Source organism: Poromitra crassiceps (genome assembly GCF_964638095.1).
Source record: "Poromitra crassiceps genome assembly, chromosome: 13".
NCBI classification, from domain to species: domain Eukaryota; kingdom Metazoa; phylum Chordata; class Actinopteri; order Beryciformes; family Melamphaidae; genus Poromitra; species Poromitra crassiceps.
This window is the reverse complement of record NC_139644.1, coordinates 40,082,148-40,101,937: the sequence shown is the minus strand read 5'-3', so window position 1 is coordinate 40,101,937 and position 19,790 is coordinate 40,082,148. Positions and strand designations below refer to the sequence as shown.

The following is a 19,790-nucleotide window of genomic DNA, read 5'->3' as shown; positions in this document are numbered from 1 at the left end:
AAGTCTGCATTAGTACACGAGGATTTTGTGGCAATGGTGCAGCAGCCAAAATGTGATGTGTGGTGTTAAATCATTTCATCTGTGTGCTGCTGCCAACAGATTCCTCTCATGTGAGAAACCTGACCATCAGCCTGCAAACCAGCCTGTCTGTCAAGCAGCCAGCCAGTCACACCCCCGTTCATCCAGCAAGACGGTCAGCCAACGAAGCAGACAGTCAGACAGCCGGAGAGACAGACAGCCTGTGAGAGAGCTAAGTGCCCACGACAACCAGCCAACAACCCATCAGACTGACAGACCGACAGGAGGGCAGCCATGCTGATCGTCTTAGCCTTCATCATCCTCTTCCACGTGGCTTCAGCCATCCTCCTCTTTGTTGCCACCATACACAATGTGAGTGATACGGAAGCGTATTGCGTTCACTTGAGAAATAAAAAAAATCACCCTGTTTTTCTGCATTAATGAGATACGTTTTCATTAAAAAACGATTTTCTGCTCTGTTTTTCTGAATTAATGCGATATCTCATTAATTCACAAAAAACAGCCCTGTGTTTTCTGAATGAATGAGATAATTTTTCATGAAAAAGTATTCTGCCCTGTGTTTCTGAATTAATGAGATAATCTCACTAATTCAGAAAAACAGAGCAGAATTTTATTTTTTTCATGAAACATTATCTCATTAATTCAGAGAAACAGGACAGAATTTACATTTTTCATGAAAAAATATCTCATTAATTCAGAACAGGGCTGTTTTTCTGAATTAATTAGATAATTATCTCGTTAATTCATTCATATTGAATATTTTATTTTAAATGTTTTAGAACAATGCACAGACAAGACGAACGAACACGCTCAGACACAGGAAAATAAAATAAAAAACATATTATTGCCATTCAATATTACGTGATTACGAGCCGCATAAGGTGCTAATGTGCTTGTGAGAGATATTGTTCCTGGGATCCCACACAAGGGGTCCATGAGAAACCAGACATGCGAGTCAGCCGTCACCCCTAACCTCGTCAAGGTAGGCGAGAAACGGCTCCCAAATGGTTGAAAACTTTTTAAGTGAATTGGTCCTCAGAAACCTAAGTGTCTCCATCCGTATAACAGAGGTCATATCCGTCAATCAGAAGAAAACATATTTCAACGAATGAACCAGCAAACCTCGTATCAAAATACCAATGTGAAGATTACAGTGAAACTGTGGCTGTAAAGCATTACTCCAAAATTAATATTAAGGTTAACATTACAATAAGAGTTTTATTTTGAAAGCCCTGAAACGGAAGACCTACTTTTACATTCTGGCTGACTGAACTGCTCATTTTTGGGGACTGTGAACTTAGTTCAAAATTCAAAAGTGTGAACTATGAACATAAGTTCATTGCTGAACTTTGAGCTAGCTCTTGTGAAGTGTGAACTTGCACAACACTGCCTGTAGCCAACCGTCTGTCTCTCTGACCCTGCTGTAGGCGTGGTGGGTGGTGTCACCACCAGGAGGCACTGTCATCTACTCTGACCTGTGGTACTCCTGCAACGCCACCTGCTACCCTGTAGAGAGGAGCCATACTGCTGATGCAGGTATGACAGTTTATGATTGTGTGTGTGTGTGTGTGTGTGTGTGTGTGTGTGTGTGTGTGTGTGTGTGTGTGTGTGTGTGTGTGTGCTTATGCATAAATCTTCCTTCTCTCTCTCCCACCAGCCTATCTGCAGGCAGTCCAAGCTACTATGATCCTGGCCACCATTTTGTGTTGTGTCGGCTTCTTCGTCTTCGTCCTTCAGCTCTTCAGGCTGAAACAGGGAGAGAGATTTGTCTTCACCGCTATCATCCAGCTACTGTCCTGTGAGTACAACACACACACACACACACACACACACACACTCGCACGCACACACGCACGCACGCGTGCACACACACACACACACACACACACACACACTCGCACGCACGCACGCACACACACACACACACACACACACACTCGCACGCACGCACGCACACACACACACACACACACGCACGCACGCACACGCGCGCGCACACACACTTGCACGCACGCACACACACGCGCGCGCACACACACACACACACACACACAACGGTATGTATCATGATTATAGTGACCAAAATGATCAGGGTTATCAGTATAATACTGATATCAGTAGTATTATCACGGTATTAATGAGTTAATATGTGCTGAAAATGTTTTAAAAAGTACTGATACACACACTGAAATCATTTCACCCAGGCTGCACGCCTGCGTCTGGGAGACTGTTGCTAACTTTGGTTGATGATGGACAGTATTTACTGTGTTTTTCAAAGCTCTCTAATCACGGTAACACAGCGCAGCATGGTTGAGTCCAGTTTTCTCTGGACAGAGTGCTCACCACTATTTAGTAGTTTTGAATTTTGGAGCAGAGAAGATTTCTGGCCAATGATCAGACACCAAAAATTAATGTACTAATCTCATCTGTCTCTGTTGTTTTTGTTTTCTCTCTACCTTTACCTTCATATCAATCTCCATCTTGCCCATATGCCTCCTCTCTCCTCCTCCTGGTCCTCTCTCCTCCTCCTCCTCCTCCTCCTCCTCTCTCCTCCTCTGTCCTCCTCCCCAGCTGTGTGTGTGATGGTGGCGGCGGCCGTCTACACGGCGCAGAAGGACACCTTCCACGTGGACAGTATTAAGAGCGGTTCCTACAGCTCCTCCTACATCCTGGCCTGGGTCAGCTTCCCCATGACTCTCATCAGTGGCCTCATGTACCTGGTGCTCAGGAAACGCAAATAGACCGGACATGGCTCCATGTAAACGCATATAATCCCATATATGACTAGGAACACTTGGACACTCAAGCATGCGCACATGCACACACACGAAACACATGTGCATCGACGCACACATTCTCTCACACATGCACAACGCTGCCACCTAGTGTGAACATGACAAAGTCAAATCGACCAGCCAATTCAAATCCATCTTTTTTTCAAAGGTTTGTTTTTTTAAGATTATCCAGTCAAAATGAAGATGGGCGCTTACACAAAAAATCCACTACTCTCAAATCAGAATGTGAGGTCACATGATCAAGATGGTTTTAACCAGGCTAAGGTAAAGCACCACCGAAGCTTCCTGCAACACACTTGTGCCCACCGTGTACACTCTGTTCACTGCAGTCCTGAACCACACCAACCCTTCCTCTGTTCACTGCAGTCCTGAACCACACCAACCCTTCCTCTGTTCACTGCAGTCCTGAACCACACCAACCCTTCCTCTGTGCAGTCCTGAACCACACCACCCTTCCTCTGTGCAGTCCTGAACCACACCAACCCTTCCTCTGTGCAGTCCTGAACCACACCAACCCTTCCTCTGTGCAGTCCTGGACCACACCACCCTTCCTCTGTGCAGTCCTGAACCACACCAACCCTTCCTCTGTGCAGTCCTGGACCACACCACCCTTCCTCTGTGCAGTCCTGAACCACACCAACCCTTCCTCTGTGCAGTCCTGAACCACACCAACCCTTCCTCTGTGCAGTCCTGGACCACACCACCCTTCCTCTGTGCAGTCCTGAACCACACCAACCCTTCCTCTGTGCAGTCCTGGACCACACCAACCCTTCCTCTGTTCACTGCAGTCCTGAACCACACCACCCTTCCTCTGTTCACTGTAGTCGTGAACCACACCACCCTTCCTCTGTTCAGTGCAGTCCTGAACCACACCACCCTTCCTCTGTTCAGTGCAGTCCTGAACCACACCACCCTTCCTCTGTTCACTGCAGTCCTGAACCACACCAACCCTTCCTCTGTTCACTGCAGTCCTGAACCACACCACCCTTCCTCTGTGCAGTCCTGAACCACACCACCCTTCCTCTGTGCAGTCCTGAACCACACCAACCCTTCCTCTGTTCAGTCCTGAACCACACCACCCTTCCTCTGTGCAGTCCTGAACCACACCACCCTTCCTCTGTGCAGTCCCGAACCACACCACCCTTCCTCTGTGCAGTCCTGAACCACACCAACCCTTCCTCTGTTCAGTCCTGAACCACACCACCCTTCCTCTGTGCAGTCCTGAACCACACCACCCTTCCTCTGTGCAGTCCTGAACCACACCAACCCTTCCTCTGTTCACTGCAGTGCTGAACCACACCACCCTTCCTCTGTGCAGTCCTGAACCACACCACCCTTCCTCTGTTCACTGCAGTGCTGAACCACACCACCCTTCCTCTGTGCAGTCCTGAACCACACAACCCTTCCTCTGTGCAGTCCTGAACCACACAACCCTTCCTCTGTGCAGTCCTGAACCACACCAACCCTTCCTCTGTGCAGTCCTGAACCACACCACCCTTCCTCTGTTCACTGCAGTGCTGAAGCACACCACCCTTCCTCTGTGCAGTCCTGAACCACATCACCCTTCCTCTGTGCAGTCCTGAACCACATCACCCTTCCTCTGTGCAGTCCTGAACCACATCACCCTTCCCCTTAACCCCCTCAGCCACTACATGGGACATGAGCTCCATTCCAACCAACTGATCTGTCTCCTCTCCTTGCCTCCTTGTCTCCTGCTTCCTCCCAACTCCACTCATTGGGACATGTCCTAAATCATTGATCACAAAGGAACGAGGTGAAGGAAGCAAGCCGAGGGGGATGCGTCTTACTGGGACGCAGACAATGGACTTTCTGACGGGTCCATACATATTTTTTGTTTTTGTTTTGGTGAAGCTATAGTGAAAGAATTTATTTTGTACATATTCGCTTTGTATGTATGTATAGTTCAGGTAAATGGCAAAAAACGCATTATGTCTGACTGAAATGCTAAAACGATAAAAAAAAATATACACAATCTTATGTTAACCGTAGCATACTGGAGGTGTAGTGAAGCAGTACTGCAGATATGATATGTAGGAGTTTAACCCTTTGTTTGTGTGGCTATCACGTTACTCACACTCGTTTCGACGGTGAAAAAGGAACCATTGCTGACTGTGACGTTTGGGATTTTAAAAGAAGATCTAGAACCGTGTAAACTTGAAATCAGAACGAAAAACAAACTTTTTTCTTGTCATTATGATGATCTTCAAGCCTCACTGAAATGCGATGAAAGCTATTTATTGTTTGAAACCACTGTAGCAAAGTGTGTTTTTCTTAGAGTCCTATCGATTCTAAGGCTTTGTGTATGGAGTCGTTTTTCTTTTGAAGTTCTCTTATTTCTAGAGTTATCCGCCACCAATTTGCAGAGTTGCTTCTCAACTCTTGAGCTTTCTGCCTCAATTAGGAAGATCTGCTCGAGCTTCAGAACCACCTACTGTAGGACAGAGCTTCAGAACCACCTACTGTAGGACAGGGGAAACTATCATTGATGTTTTTTTTATGGGGCTTTTGAAGCTAAAACAGTTTCTAGGTAACAAACAAATAAGTGTAAGGAAGTTAAGTGTTCAGTTCAGCTGTGTGCTTATAGACAACAGTGTATGAGTTGTTTTGTGATAGGAGTATTATAGCGGTAGTCACGTTGGGCATTGGCAAGGGACCACAGAGCTGCTTCAATCCGCTTACCAATCAAAAAGATTTAGGCCAAATAAATTGGAGGTGAAGCTTCTGCTCTGCTATCTCAAGATACTTCAAGATGATCAAAACAACACATTTGAGGCGAAGGATGTGACCGTTGTTGAGATATCAGACCTCTTCTTCTTGAGATTCACCAATTAAGAATCCTTGACTTTTTGCGCATGCAACCTATGCAATTTTGTCTTTTTCGATTTGTCCCCTCGGCTTTAAGAGAACCTCAAGTCAACTGTTATAGGCAGGTCAAGAAGATGTTGTTTATTATAGATTTGTGTACAGTTTTGATGTATTTGGATCCAATCAGACCAAAATTACATTTTTAACTCTTCACATAATTTCTGCACAAATTCAGTCGCAGAAATGAAACACTACACCAATCATTATTTGTAAATTGTTGACTTATTATTAGAGTAGTAGACTGTTGACTTGAGGTGGAAATGTTTTGCATTATAGTTGTGAGAGTTCCCGTAGTGAAGAATTAGATCATTTAACTTTAGTTTATTGTAGACTTAAATAAATACCATGGGATCATACTGGCTCCTAACTGTTCAAGCAAAAGCCAAAACTGTATTTGTGGCAATTTGTTTTTTAAACTAATTTCTTGCATTTGAAATATGTGTAATGCTTAATGAAGTATTAATTCCATATCAATTGAGTGAGTCTCATTTAGCTTCAATGTTAAAGTGGTGAAGGTCATCCAGAAGGATGTATCTTTGTAAAGGAGTTACCCAAATGCTTTCTGTTTGTTTCACCCTTTTAAGTGTGTGTTCAATGTCAAATGGAAACGTTTCTGCTTATCTAAACTCACTTGCTTCCACACTGCTAGACAGATTCAATCACTGTACGGGACGATGAACTACAATAACAGGCAGCTTCTGTTACCTGTTAGATTTTACTCTGTTTCACCTTATTCACCTGGCCCAGCTTAAACATTGGGCTGCTAGCGACATCTAGTGGAGACTATGCCATCTGACCCCTGCCCCAACCCCAGTTTCATGAGTCCAGGCTGTCAGGCACTCCATCAAATGATTGAACTTGTTTCTGGTTGGATGCATTTAGCTTTGATCCCTGCTCCACATATCGTGTAAGCTGTAGGAGAGATGACATAGAAACATTTAGCAAGGAACAATCCATCGACATTTCACGTCTTTCCCTGTTTAAGTTGACTCTCAATGGAAAGAGAATGCCCCTGCCCCCATGTTGTTGATCTCAATGAATGTATTTTACAATAAACAATACATATATGGCTCCATGTTTTTCCATTGAGTAACACTGTTACTTCTGTAGGCTACCCTTTTATAAATAAATAAATAAATAAATACATACATACATACATACATACATACATAAATAAATGCATTACATAGCCTAAAGGAGGCTGTGAGGGCGTAGCAGCCAGTGAAACGGCCTGCCCACTCTATCATGTCAAGATGATGGATTCCCTTCACAGAGACAGTAGCTGTTGTGCACGCCTGTGTTGGTGTAACCGAGGTGAATCAGCACGGATTCCTCGTGAGTCCAGTGTGTAGTGGTAGCGAGTGGATTGGTTAAACTCACTCCCCAGTATAAAGGCATGTTAATCAGCTCTGCCAAGGGAGCTAGCTCTCTTGGTGGAGTGGTTGGTGGCGTTACATTGGCAGATTGACCACAACTCCACAAAAACACCCAGGGACTACGGACGTCTACTGTAACAGTGATCATAAAGCAGTATGGATTATATGGAGATGCATTGGAAATTGGTTTGTTGCTGTTGTCTGTAAATTTGTTTGCCGTTGTCTTTGCCTTTGCCTTTTTTTTTCTTCTTTTTTTTTTTACACATCTTGCCAAAAGGACTGCAGGTGAAAATTAGCCAGCTGGCTAACACTGGCACATTTACAGAAATGTTGATTAAAGTGTGTTGTCCTTATAAATAAATAAACGTAAACATAACACCTCAGAAAAAAATTAATAATAAAGGAACAATTTGATCTAGACATTAAAGAGCTCAGGGAATTAGGAAAGTGTGATTGAATCCTGTATCCAGAGTCATTTGAGTGAGTGATTTTTTGCAGAGTGCCAAACTCACGCTCGCTTCCGCGTTCGGCATATGCACCAAGGGAATTACAGTAATTTGAGTACTTGTAATTAGTTACTTCCACCTCTGCCATCGAGCATAATAATATGTTACAATCCATAATATGTTACAATCCAGTATTGGGATGAGCAGGAAACTGAAAGACATCTTATTAACATACAATGGTAGGTTGGGGCTGGGAGGAAGGTTGGCTAGGCTGGAATACACTGGAGGAAATACAACACAGAGAGAAATGATCTTTTTCAGTCACTGAGGAAGGCAAAACATCCAAGACTTTTCATTGTCGGGTCTATTACACGTGCATTGAATGTACATGTGTGATATGTATGAAATAAAATAGAATAGCCTACAAAAAAGCACAATGCCAGCAAAAATATGCCTATAAATTGAGTTTATTGCAATAGATGACATCCAATACATTCAGTGTTATATTTTTGTCATTGTAAACAAATCTGGGTTCTTCTGGGTTTTGTTTTTATCAGACAAATAACCAGTAAAGACTTGACTATGATTGGTTAAGGTTAGGGTAAGAATTTCAGGGCAAGCCAATCAGAGGCTGCATACTGTAGGCTGTGTCTTGTCAAGAAGTAGCCTACAGTAACGTCAGGTTAGTGGGATCCTGGTTGCCTATGCTGTCTTCAAAGGCCTGCCTGCCTTTAATTTTATTGCCCAACATTGTAGTTTGTAGTTTGAGTAGCCTAGTTAAACTACCGGTACACAAAAATTACCAAAAAGTACTTGACTCACTATGCAAATATGAATGTAGTTGAACTCATGGTCGTATCCAGGGTTTGAGAAATTAGAAAATGTTGTCCATTTTAAAGTAAAATGCTTCAATCTGGTGCACTTTGAGAGCAAAATTAAGAGGCTAGATCTATAAAGAACTACAGACATCATATTAGATTAATATCCTCTTTACTGTGAGGTTGCTTTACAATGATACAAAAAATAAATGTCTCCCCACATAATATATATTCTGCATACAGGTCACATATGGCAGAATACTGCTCAATTAAATACAATGGCCCATCTACACAAACATCACTTACAGGGGAGTTACTTAACCATTAATTTCAATAGAACTGTCCCCAAAGTCTAGCCCCAATGCAAAATTTTAACGTTGTGGCGAGTTAAGTCTCTTCCTTCTATATAGCACACAGAGAGGAAGCAAATTGTTGCATTTCTGATCAACTATGTCATATATCATGTTATTTATGAGGGCTTTAAAACATCAATGACAGCTGAATAGATCTGGCAGCCATTTTTTGTTATTTTGTTTTGTTAAGAAAATACAGAGGTCATGAGCTCGGGGTCCTCAATGGTAGTTACGGGCATGGTTGAACTACCAGCAAACTACTGCAAAATATAGTTCAACTATACATAGTTCAACCATAGATATATATAAAGGCTAGATGGCTTAAGGCGGAGTCAGCAGCGTCGTTGAACGGCCGTCATCTTGCTACAGTGCCTTTCTGGTACGTTCTATGGTAGCTGGTGACCTGCACAGACAAAAATACTCATAACTCGCTGAAATCTTGACGGATTTACAAACGGTTTGGTTTATTACAAGCATATTCCGTTCCCGAGATAGACAAAAAAAAAAAACAACAACACTAAAAACACTATTTTTTTGATGGGCTCCAAATTACACCAAAATTAAACCGAAGCATCTATGCCATGAGAGGGATTCAGGCACAAAGTTTCATGCAGTTTCATCCATTTCCCTAGGAGTTATGATCATATGATGTTGCCATACTAACCCAACAACAGATGCTCATAACTCCTAGTAGCTCCCTGTAGCAAGATGGCCGCCATGCGACGACGTCGCTCTCCATTGGCCGGCAGCGCGGGTAAGCTATCTAGCCTTTATATATATCTATGAGTTCAACTACATGCAGTTCACCACTCCCCAACACTGTTCATAATCTCCTGTTCCACACTCCAGTCCAGTTGGTGGCAGTAATGCACCCAAGTGCCAACCACCATAAAACACTAAAGAAGAAGAAGAAGAAGAGGAAGAAGAAGAAGAAGAAGAAGAAGAAGAAGAAGAAGAAGAAGAAGAAGAAGAAGAAGAAGAAGAAGAAGAAGAAGAAGAAGAAGAAGAAGAAGAAATGGTGGAACACTGATGAACACTGTAAATAGATTGCACTATGAAGAGGACATCAAACACCAGTAGGTGGCGGTAATGCACATACATATGTTTGCCAACCGCCATAAAGGCCAAAAAAGAAGAACAAGAGAAGAATAAGAGGGGGAGGATTTTGTTCATCTCAAACGAGCCCGTTGGATTGAATGATCAACCGATAACTGAGTTCGTTGAGTTATTCGAGGCGAGGTATGTATTTGGTTTCGTGTCTTTCAATTCAAACACCTGGGGCGGAATGGCATCCTTCTCCGTTTGTAACTAACGCTAGCTAGCTGCGAGCTACTGTTGTGCTAGTGGTGATAACCGTAACTTTCGGTAGCTAGCTAGTTAATGAAGGCTAGCGAGGCTAGCACAACGTGTCTCTTGTCTCTTCTTCGGAACTCTTAACTTCCCATGCATGAAAATAAACCAAACTTTGTAACGTTACATTATTCCAGTCCCATGCAAAACTTCCTCATCAGGAATTTGAGGCGTAGCTAATGGTGGCGCTGCAGCAACCATAAAGTCACAAACTTTCATAATAAATCAGTCTGCTAACGTTACTGTTTTGCACATTTCACCCAAATGTAGGCTCGATGCAAGATGCTTGACCTGGCAGAATTATGAAATCCATCATGTAGGGGGAAAAGTAAACATAATTAAACAATAGTTGTTGTTCAATTGACACCAAACTTTCGTCAGACAAGCATAATAAACCGTTTTTTGAATTGTCAAATAGAATGAGCCCACAGTGCATCACAAATGATTTACTGTAAACAGCTACTTCAAATTCTCGCTGAATAAATCTCCACTGGTCATGAAAAAATGACATTTTGACAATGACATTTTTCATGGTAGATGAAGTATGTAACATTTCAGAATTTTAAATCGAAATCATTTAACGGTGCTTTTGTTAGGGAAAGTTTTGCTGCTGGACCGTCATGTAGGTTATTTCTCATTTGCCTTCCTCCTCTTCTTACTTATTTTTCTTACTCTTGCTTCTCAAAATGACTGACTCACCACATGTTACAATGGAGGAAACACACTAGTTTGTTATCCTCCATTTGTGTGTGTGTGTGTGTGTGTGTGTGTGTGTGTGTGTACGAATAATGAAGATGAGCATGCTTCTATCGTGATAAAAAAACACACACAACCAAGATACTTTTATCTTGTTGAATTTTTATTATCTGGATACTCGTGAATATCGTCACATGAGCGTGAATATCCTCACAGACTTGAAAAGGCAGTCTCGTTCACAAACTTATTTAAGTTACAGATTACGGATTGATTCCTGATTTGTTTTGAATTGTCATTTGCCACAAGGGAGATTCTGCATGTTTCCAGTAAATCGTCACCATGGCTGAAGCTGGCTCGCCATTGTATCCTCCACTGCAATTTACTTCACGTGTGTGGAAATACTTTGGATTCAAAACTAAGGAACGAAAGAGAGATGAGATCCTCTGCAGAACCTGCCGGAGGAGGGTGGCTACGCCGGGGAGCTCCACCTCCTATTTACACAAGCATCTCAAGCTTCACCATCCAGCTCTGTTCGCCAAACTCCAGGTTAAACTAACAACTAACATAACTAACAACTAACTAACCTAGTAACTAACATTACTGTAACTGTACGTTAACGTAGCAAGTGACTAATGTTGACGTTTATCTAAATTAGGGATGGGCATTTTTAAGTTCAGTAATCTAAATACTCGAGTACTCTTCTATTATGAACGAGTCATGGTAAAAAAAAGGTCAAGGTTACTTTATTTGTAATGAGTAATCAGGTACTCGCCGGGGGGGGGGGGGTCTGTGTGGAAACACAACACACGCTGAACGCCAAGCTACAGTAACTTATCCTTTATTTATGAGCGTCCGGGGACCAACTCCAGGACCAGCTCTTTTTGCCATTGCCTTGGTCAGGGGCACTGACAGGAGTCTTAAGGTCTCATTATGCTTTCCGCATCAGCGAGGAACGCGAGCGTCCGCGCGGAAAAGTGATGTCAAATCAGCAGACACGCCCCTCCGCAAGGCTCCGTGCGGACGGTTTTCGACCGGCCGTGCGCACGCAGAATTTTGTAACTACGCGGACGCGGACGCGGCTGGGCGGACAAAGTGGAGTTTTCAAGACTCGCGCTCAATTCCGCCTGCAGAAACCCACACAGAGTATAAAGCTCCACACGTTTCCTTGTGTGGAGGAAGGGACTTCGCGGAAGCAACCGCTCCTCGGTTGGCGCCTCGGACCGGTTCACGCCTCTCGCGTCGTCCCTTAAAAAGTGATAATGGACACCTCGTCGTGCATTAACCCTTACATATAGTATAGTACTAATACTAGTATAGTCCTATTGATTCCTGATTTATTTTGAATTGTCAGAAGGAGGATTCCGCATCTTTCCAGTCAAACGTCACCATGGCTGAAGCCGGCTCGGCTTGCCGACTGTATCCTCCACTACATTTTACTTCACATGTGTGGAAATACTTTGGATTCAAAACTAAGGAACGAAAGAGAGATGAGGTCCTCTGCAGAACCTGCCGGAGGAGGGTGTCTTTGCCGTGGGACTGGGGTTCCCCCGGCAATTTACACCACCATCTCAAACTCCACCATCCAGCTCTGTTCGCCAAACTCCAGGTTAAATGAACTAACATTACTGTAACTGTACGTTAAGTCACAGGTTCTCAAATGTTTTTCAGCCAAGGACCCCTTACAAGATAAAAAATATACCGGGGAGCCCGTCATTCTGATTTGTGATTTTGGGCTAAGCTTAAAGTCGAGCTGAACCCAAAAATGACTTTTCTTTTCTTTTAGTTCAAATACCTGGGTATGCAGTGCACCTATTTAATAATGTATCCCAAAAAAATCACAAAAATCTAATTTCTTTAGTTTTTCACACTTTTTTTCATTTTTCAAGATTTAATATTTCTACCCCATTTCAACCAGTCATATCACGACATGCAGCTGTCAATAAAATCTTAATTTCAGGATAATTTTCTCTTCCAAATGAAGTAGAAAATGGCGCCTAGTGCCTGTCATCTGGCAGAATTTCTATCCCATAAACTAACTACTAACTTGGCCAATTGTATGAAAGATGAACAAAAAACAAAAACTATAATCTCTAAGAATGCAAAAAAATGTAACTGGCTCGTTAAAACGCGAATTCCAAGAATATCGTATTTACAGAAATAACGTAAAAGGCGCGCGCTTGAGAGCGTGGTTGTCAGGGGTCGCCCCTCGGACATTCCAGGCGGGCGGGCAGCACCCGTGCATCGGATTGTCCGCTCGCTCCGCACGAAGCAGGTGGCTGCCTGGTACTCCGCAGATCCCACTCGCGTAGCACGACAACATGCTGAACCCCACTCGATTTGGGGGTGGAACACACCATGAGTGACCAATGCCAAAGCCAGTCGACAGAATTGTTCAATCAAATCATCGACACCGTATATGGTCCGCCCCTCAATTTGTTTTCAGTCTCCGACGCTCACGCTAGTGCACTCCGTTCCGGTTCACCGACTTTAATTGTTTCCACGGTAACGTGCTTGACTTTTAAATTGATAGGCTTGTTAGAATGTAATCCAACCATGAACCATCTTAGATTTAAAGCATAAAATATTTTCATTGAACTATGAAGCTTTTGCAAAAAAAAGTGTTATCTTTTTATTTTCCTGAAAACTTTTCGCTACCCAACCCTAACCCTGTAGCAAGTGACTAATGTTGACGTCTTATCTAAATTAGGGATGGGAACTTTAAGTAATTTAAATACTTGAGTACTCTCTCTCCTATAGGTTGAGGCGATGTCTCGTCATAGACATGGGTTAGCTGGCTGGGGGCGTGGTCAGGGTGGGGTAAATCCCTCGTTCTATCCATTCAGCAAAGTTAGAATTTAGCTGCTAGCCCAGCCCAGGCAGACACGATTGGGGATTTAACCACTGCAGTAAACGCACATCTGAATAGATGTCTTGTGTTCTGCTCTAGAATCCCCAAACCTGTAGTTTAGAGCTGCAGTACCTTCCTTTGGTGAGTCAGCCTATTGAGATATATGGGCGGTTTTACCCCACTCGCGTGCCAGCCGTATAACATTCCCACACATGCCGACTGTCTCTATTATGAACGAGTAATCGGGTACTTGCTGAGGGGTCCGTGTGGAAACACAACACAAGCTGAACGCCAAGTTTGCAGTTAATTTCGCATTAACCATATGCCTGTAAGAATATGTATTACTATGGTAATAATGACAGAGCAGGGGTAGTCTGCTGTGCAGGGGCTGTTCACACAACGTTAGAGTTTTGGCACGGAAAGAGTGCTGCCTGAAGCACTAATAAACGGACGGACCGTGATAGTGATCTGATGTTAGCTTAGCAGCTGTTAGCCTCCCTCAGTAAACTCCGGTGGTTGGATGGTTAACGCTTTGTTCGAGTAGACAATTGTGGAAAAAGTGAAGGCTTATTTCCAATACATGTCCGGTATAATCCATACTGCTTTATTACCACGTCTGATCTTTTGCCAAAAAGTGTTAACTGCAATGTCAGTTGCTAACTGCTAGCCACCTTATCGCCACTTTCCAAATCAGCCCTCAATTCCACTGCTCTGTCCTCATACATCTTCTCCACCCTCGTAGTAGTAGTAAACGGTTTTTATTTATTTAAAACTAAACCAAAATATGTACATGTGGCAACAAATTGTTGAGTTGTGAGTACATCATTACATGGGAGGCTAAGAAGATAAAAGGACAAGGACAACATGCATGCATATAATTTCAATACATTAGGTATTTAAAAGTCTGATCATATGGGGGATAGCGCTCTTCCTATAGCGCTCAGTTCTGCAGTGGACCAGGTCCAGTTTGTTTGAGGAGCGGGTCACGCGTTGGCTTTAGAGATGCTGCGGTAGAGATTTTTCAATTCCGATCCGATTCCGATATTTTAGCCTCAAAACCGTTCCGATTCCGATCAAATTTCGATACCTGATTCGATACCGATTTCGATCCGATACCGATACAGCACATATTTAAGCCTCTCTATGCTGTCTGATAGCTAGCAGGCAACAAACATTTTTAGGGTTAGGTGTGTATGTGTGTGCTTTGGTAATATAGTATGTAAACGATTTAGTTCATCTAATTAATTTGATGTAAAACTAAAACATAACAATCAAATACACACTTCTTTTGTAATGGGTGAACACTGGACACAAATAATTATTGTTTCCTCACACATACACTTCCACTCTGTCTCACACAGGACACATACACACACAGCCCTGTCCCTGTCTCTCTCTCTCTCTCTCACACACACACACACACACACACACACACACACACACACACAGCCCTGTCCCTGTCCCTGTTTCTGTTTCTGTCTCTCACACACACACACAAAGTTTGTGCATTTCCACTGCCAGATTGGAGGAGTCTTTTGTCATTTTCTAATGTTACTTCTCTTCAGTGCAATACGTTTTCATAACGACCTGCTCAGTCAACTAACGTGTCGTTAACGTTAGTTAGAGGAGAAAGATAGCTGCTGTTTTTTTTTTTTTTTTGTTTTGTTTTGTTTTTTTTCCCCCCGATTTTTTATCCCATTTTATCCCCCATTAGTGCTCATTTGATTTCTCAATCCTGGTTGCTACTCCATCCTCTGCCGATCTGGGGAGAGCCCAGACTGGCTCCATGCTTCCTCCGAGACATGGGCAGTCAGCCAGCCGCTTCTTTTCACCTGACAGAGGAAGCTTCACCGGTAGGACATAGCACGTGGGAGGTTCACGCTATTCCAACCAGTTCCCCTCCCTCTGAACAGGCGCCCTTAACGATCAGAGGAGGAACCACATTAGCAACCAGGATATTGCATGTTTTTGTGAAGGGGGTTCCTATATGAAGGAAACCCCCGGGAGGCACGGGGAGAACATGCAAACTCCACACAGAAAGGCCATTTTGCCGGGTCGGCAAAAAGATAGCTGCTGTTAGCTAGCTAATTAGCCATGTTAGCTGCCTCAGTGGGTAACGTTAGCCTATAGAGAGTATTTATCTGACGTTTATGTTAGCTACTCCTCAAACCTGCGGGTGGAAATGGTTTATGCGATGCGATGTATGTTGAAGCAAGACAACGTTTTAATGTACCTTGAATTGGACAAATTACGACGGGACGTCAGATCTAAGCCCTGGCCATCCTAGGCTCAACGTGGCCTCTGTGTGCTGCTGCTGCTGCTGCATGCTGGATAGAAATCCTGGAGCAGAGTCATGGAATGGAGTGCTTATATCGGAGCCTTGGATCGGTCATTTTCGCTGGAATCCGATCCGATCCATGTTTTTTGGCTGATATCGCGCCGATATCCGATCACATGATCGGATCGCAGCATCTCTAGTTGGCTTATTGCCGCTCGCTCAGGTGGGAGCCAGTTCCTGAAACGGTCAGACCCTCGGAGCGAGGTGGCAAACGCCCTGGTCAGGTCTTCACGCCGGGAGCTGAGAGAGGGAAGCCCAAGGCGGCTACAGGCCTCTCTGTAAGATGTCAAATCCCGGCCCAGGATGATCCGCACCGCTCTGCGTTCGACCCTCTCGATGGCCTTGGACTGAACGCCAGTAAGGCCTGAGTGCCATACTGGGGCAGCGTACTCCAGGGTTGGTCGGATGTAGGATGTGAAGATGGAAGTGAGGTCGTCTGGTGGGATGGCAGAGTTTTTGAGGCGTCTGAGGAGGAACAGCCGCTGGCTGGCTTTTTTTTACAAAGGTGGTTCACCTGTTTGGGCCACTGCAGGTTGGACTGGATGTGAATACCCAGGATCTTCAGGCTTGGGACCTTCAGAAGTTCAGTGTCATTAATTGTGAGGTTTGGGAATGTGGGGGGGGGGGGGGGGGGGTTTGTTGTATAGAAGTGCAGTACTTTGCACTTCTTGGGGTGCAGCACCATTTCGCGCTCAGAGGACCACCTCTCCAAGTCATCGAGGTCCTGCTGGATGGTGGATGGGGCGTTCAGTGGTCGCACCTCCAGGAGGTTGAGGTCGTCCACAAACTTCCAGCGCTTGGCGGTTGCGTGTTTGGCTGCGACCGTTGGATGTAGGCTATGAATATCCAAGGGCCCAGCAGCGTCCCCTGGGGCAGGCCGCATGTGATTTTGACACGGTCAGAGAGGGATCCGTGGTAGCGCACTGACTGTGATCTGTCTGATAAAAAGTCTGTTATCCACCTGGCCAGAGATGGACGGAGGCCGAGCTTCAGCATCGTAGTGATGGTGAGGCCGTGATCCACACGGTCAAATGCTTTGCTGTAGTCTGTTGTGACTAGGGATGTTCATCAATTATCGAAAATCGATAATCGATCGTTAAGGATTGGAATCGATCCTGTGGCATTTGGATCGATTTTTTAATTATTAAAAAAAAAAAAAAAAAAAAAAAAATTTTTTTTTTTTGGACTAGGTTTGGGTGGAATTCGTTACTCCTCGCCCCACTCCATTGCACAGCCGACTAACGTGAGGTGGAGCTTCATATAGTCTCTAGTTTTCTGGCTGGGCACGGGCCTTTGTGCCAACAAAACTGTTTTAAACATGGGAAATTCACACCGGCATGCGCCGGGGACAGCAGTGTTGGAGAGGAGACACATTGAAATAAAGAGTTCATTGAGGAGAACACATTGTCTTTCGTATTTTCTGCCATAGGCATTCATTTTGTAAAAAAAAAAAAAAAAAAAAAATGAAAATATTGAAAATTTTCTAAGTATTAATAAAATCGATAATCGATAATTGATCGTTAATTCTCACCGATTATCGATTTTGGAAATTTTTCAAAATGAACATCCCTAGTTGTGACCAAAGAGCAAATGGTTCCCGGTCTGTCCAACGATCTATAGAGGTCATTTGTCAGGTCAAGGAGACCGTGTGTCTCCTTGTTGTGTCCACAACAAGGAGATATGCTCCCGTTACGCCACCATTTTAGTGACGAGCTGGGAAATCTCTGCCTTGACGGGCATCACAACAACGGCGTTTGTTACTGCTAGCAAACAAGCTAGTGTGAGACTGATCTTCATCTGCCCCGTTGACGTTCTCCTTGTGCTTTATGCACACGTGGTTCAGCATCGAGCTGGTATGTCTTATGTTATGCAAGTTTAAAGGTCCCAATTCGTGCAGCTGTAACCTCTTAAAAACGTGTGTCTCTGGTCCATAAAACATGATTCTGGATTAATCTGTCGAAAATATAGCAAACCCGTTTGTTGTGACGGAGTTCTCACTTCCTCATCTGGTCGCTTCCCAAGAACGGCCTGTTTCTATAATATATTCAGAACTAACAGTTCCCATTGGCCGCTGAGGGAGAGCCCGCCCCAGGCTCCCAGCGGCCAATCAGATTAGCGTCTGTGGACCAGCACGCTAGGTTGCGAGTTATCGTTAACTAAACGGTACTACGCTAAAGAGGACATCTCAAAATGCCTAGACTTACCGAATGCACCGCTGCAGTTGCTGGATCACGTACAGTTGGCGTCGCTCCAGCTAGAAGTGTTAATTTTGTGGCTATAGACTAAATGGTGCAGGTAGCTTGTGTGAGAGGGACCCGCGCAGTATGCAGGAGGAAGCTAGTGACGTCGTAATTCCCCCAAGATTCCCCTCTGGGCAAACGACGCGTTTGGGGGTGTGGCTTGGAGGAGACTGCTTGAGAGAGCTGTATAGGGACAAATCCAACTGTGGCAGTTCTGAGCGTGTGACCACTCATTACAGGGAGGGCTGACAGCAGTATATATGCATTTACAAGTAAAAACAGCTTTTGCACGGAATGGGACCTTTAACTTTGCATATCTTGCACTGCACAGACGTGGGCAGAGTGATAGATAACATCTAGCACCTGCAGAGTAGTTTTGCAGGCAGATTGAAAAATGGTGTCACCATAGTCTAGCATGGGAAGAACTGTCATTTTAACCAGTCATTTATTTACTTTAGCTGTGATGATGATGTTTGATGATGTCATCGTTAGTGGCACAAAATTAATAATGTCACAGACCATGCAGCAGATGAAATAGTTATAGGGCTCAAGGGATTTGAAAGCCTAGGGGTCCACCGGTCCACACACCTCCGACCAAACTTATTTTGTTATCTTCCCTTTGATGAAGCCATAATTGTTGCTATAGACGGTTTTAACTTGACAACAAAAACATTCTAAATTGAACCCCCGCTCACTTCCTGTTGCAGTGTTTGCTATGGACATAAAATAAAATAAAACATTCAAGTGCAGGACTGACCATTCCATGAAAACCGTCTATACAGCTGAGCGGCGAAAACAAAAGTAACGATGTCAAGTTAATATTTCTGCAGTTTGCCGAATGCTGAGAAAAAGGAAGTGCTGTGGAATCACTCTGGTGGAGAAAAAGGAAGTGGTCTGGTGAAAACCGTCTATACACTCAGTTAAACTAGCCGGCCAGACTGCTTTACGGCTGTGGTTTGTCTACAATATGGCATCGTTCTGGGGTTAGTGAATAAGGTCTATAGACTGTATCTGTATGTGTTAATTAGGCATAATTATGTGTAAATATGTCCTGGTGTTACACTTGTTCAAGTTTGCCTTGGCATTTTTCAAGTGATAAATTGTTTTTGTCAATTATTGGGAGACACTCCCACAGGAGACTGATTGTCCTACACAGGGGTGGAAAGGGTGGCACATGATCTGTTTCAGATCATTGTGTCAGAAGATAAGCACATTTTGATGGTTATTGGGATAATATTGTGAATCACAATTATTTTGGACGGGATAATCGTGACATGAAATGTTCATATCGTCCCACCCCTAGATGTCCAAAACCTTGACTATCCAGAGAAGAGAGAAGAGGCCCTCGCCTGCCCAAACATCCAGTGATGAGAAGATCTGCAAATCTGTGAGTGAGAGACGGCATAACAAACGTTATGGTTGTGGATTGTTTACTGACTGTACTTGTTTGACCTAACATGGTTTTGTTACGTTATGATACTGTGTGTTGTGAACATTAGTTAACATTTTGGTCACCCGTGAATTTGTGAAGATGAAGCAAATTAGCTATTTATCTACATAGCGAAGTTATGTTAGCTACTTGTACCTCTGGTTGGATGCGGTGTG

At 43.9% G+C, this 19,790-nt stretch overlaps 2 protein-coding genes across 8 annotated transcripts in view; both read left to right on the top strand.

Annotated features, from left to right (window-relative positions):
• emp2 (epithelial membrane protein 2) overlaps window positions 1-3,435 on the top strand; it is a 27,558-nt gene extending 24,123 nt beyond the window's left edge. The window contains exons 2-5 of the mRNA XM_083648829.1: window positions 100-390; window positions 1,467-1,575; window positions 1,697-1,837; window positions 2,611-3,435. Coding sequence (XP_083504955.1) covers window positions 313-390; window positions 1,467-1,575; window positions 1,697-1,837; window positions 2,611-2,780 — 498 coding nt within the window. The 5' untranslated portion in view covers window positions 100-312 and the 3' untranslated portion in view covers window positions 2,781-3,435. The remainder of the gene's footprint in view (window positions 1-99; window positions 391-1,466; window positions 1,576-1,696; window positions 1,838-2,610) is intronic.
• Window positions 3,436-9,856: 6,421 nt separating this feature from the next.
• Window positions 9,857-19,790, top strand: part of LOC310787425 (uncharacterized protein) — a 54,011-nt gene continuing 44,077 nt past the window's right edge. For 5 of the 7 annotated variants that reach the window (XM_083648845.1, XM_083648842.1, XM_083648843.1 and 2 more), the window contains exons 1-3: window positions 9,857-9,952; window positions 11,066-11,305; window positions 19,489-19,572. In XM_083648845.1, the coding sequence (XP_083504971.1) occupies window positions 11,099-11,305; window positions 19,489-19,572 (291 nt within the window). In that variant the 5' untranslated portion in view covers window positions 9,857-9,952; window positions 11,066-11,098. The remainder of the gene's footprint in view (window positions 9,953-11,065; window positions 11,306-19,488; window positions 19,573-19,790) is intronic. The other 2 variants (XM_083648844.1, XM_083648840.1) reach the window with 1 other exon arrangement.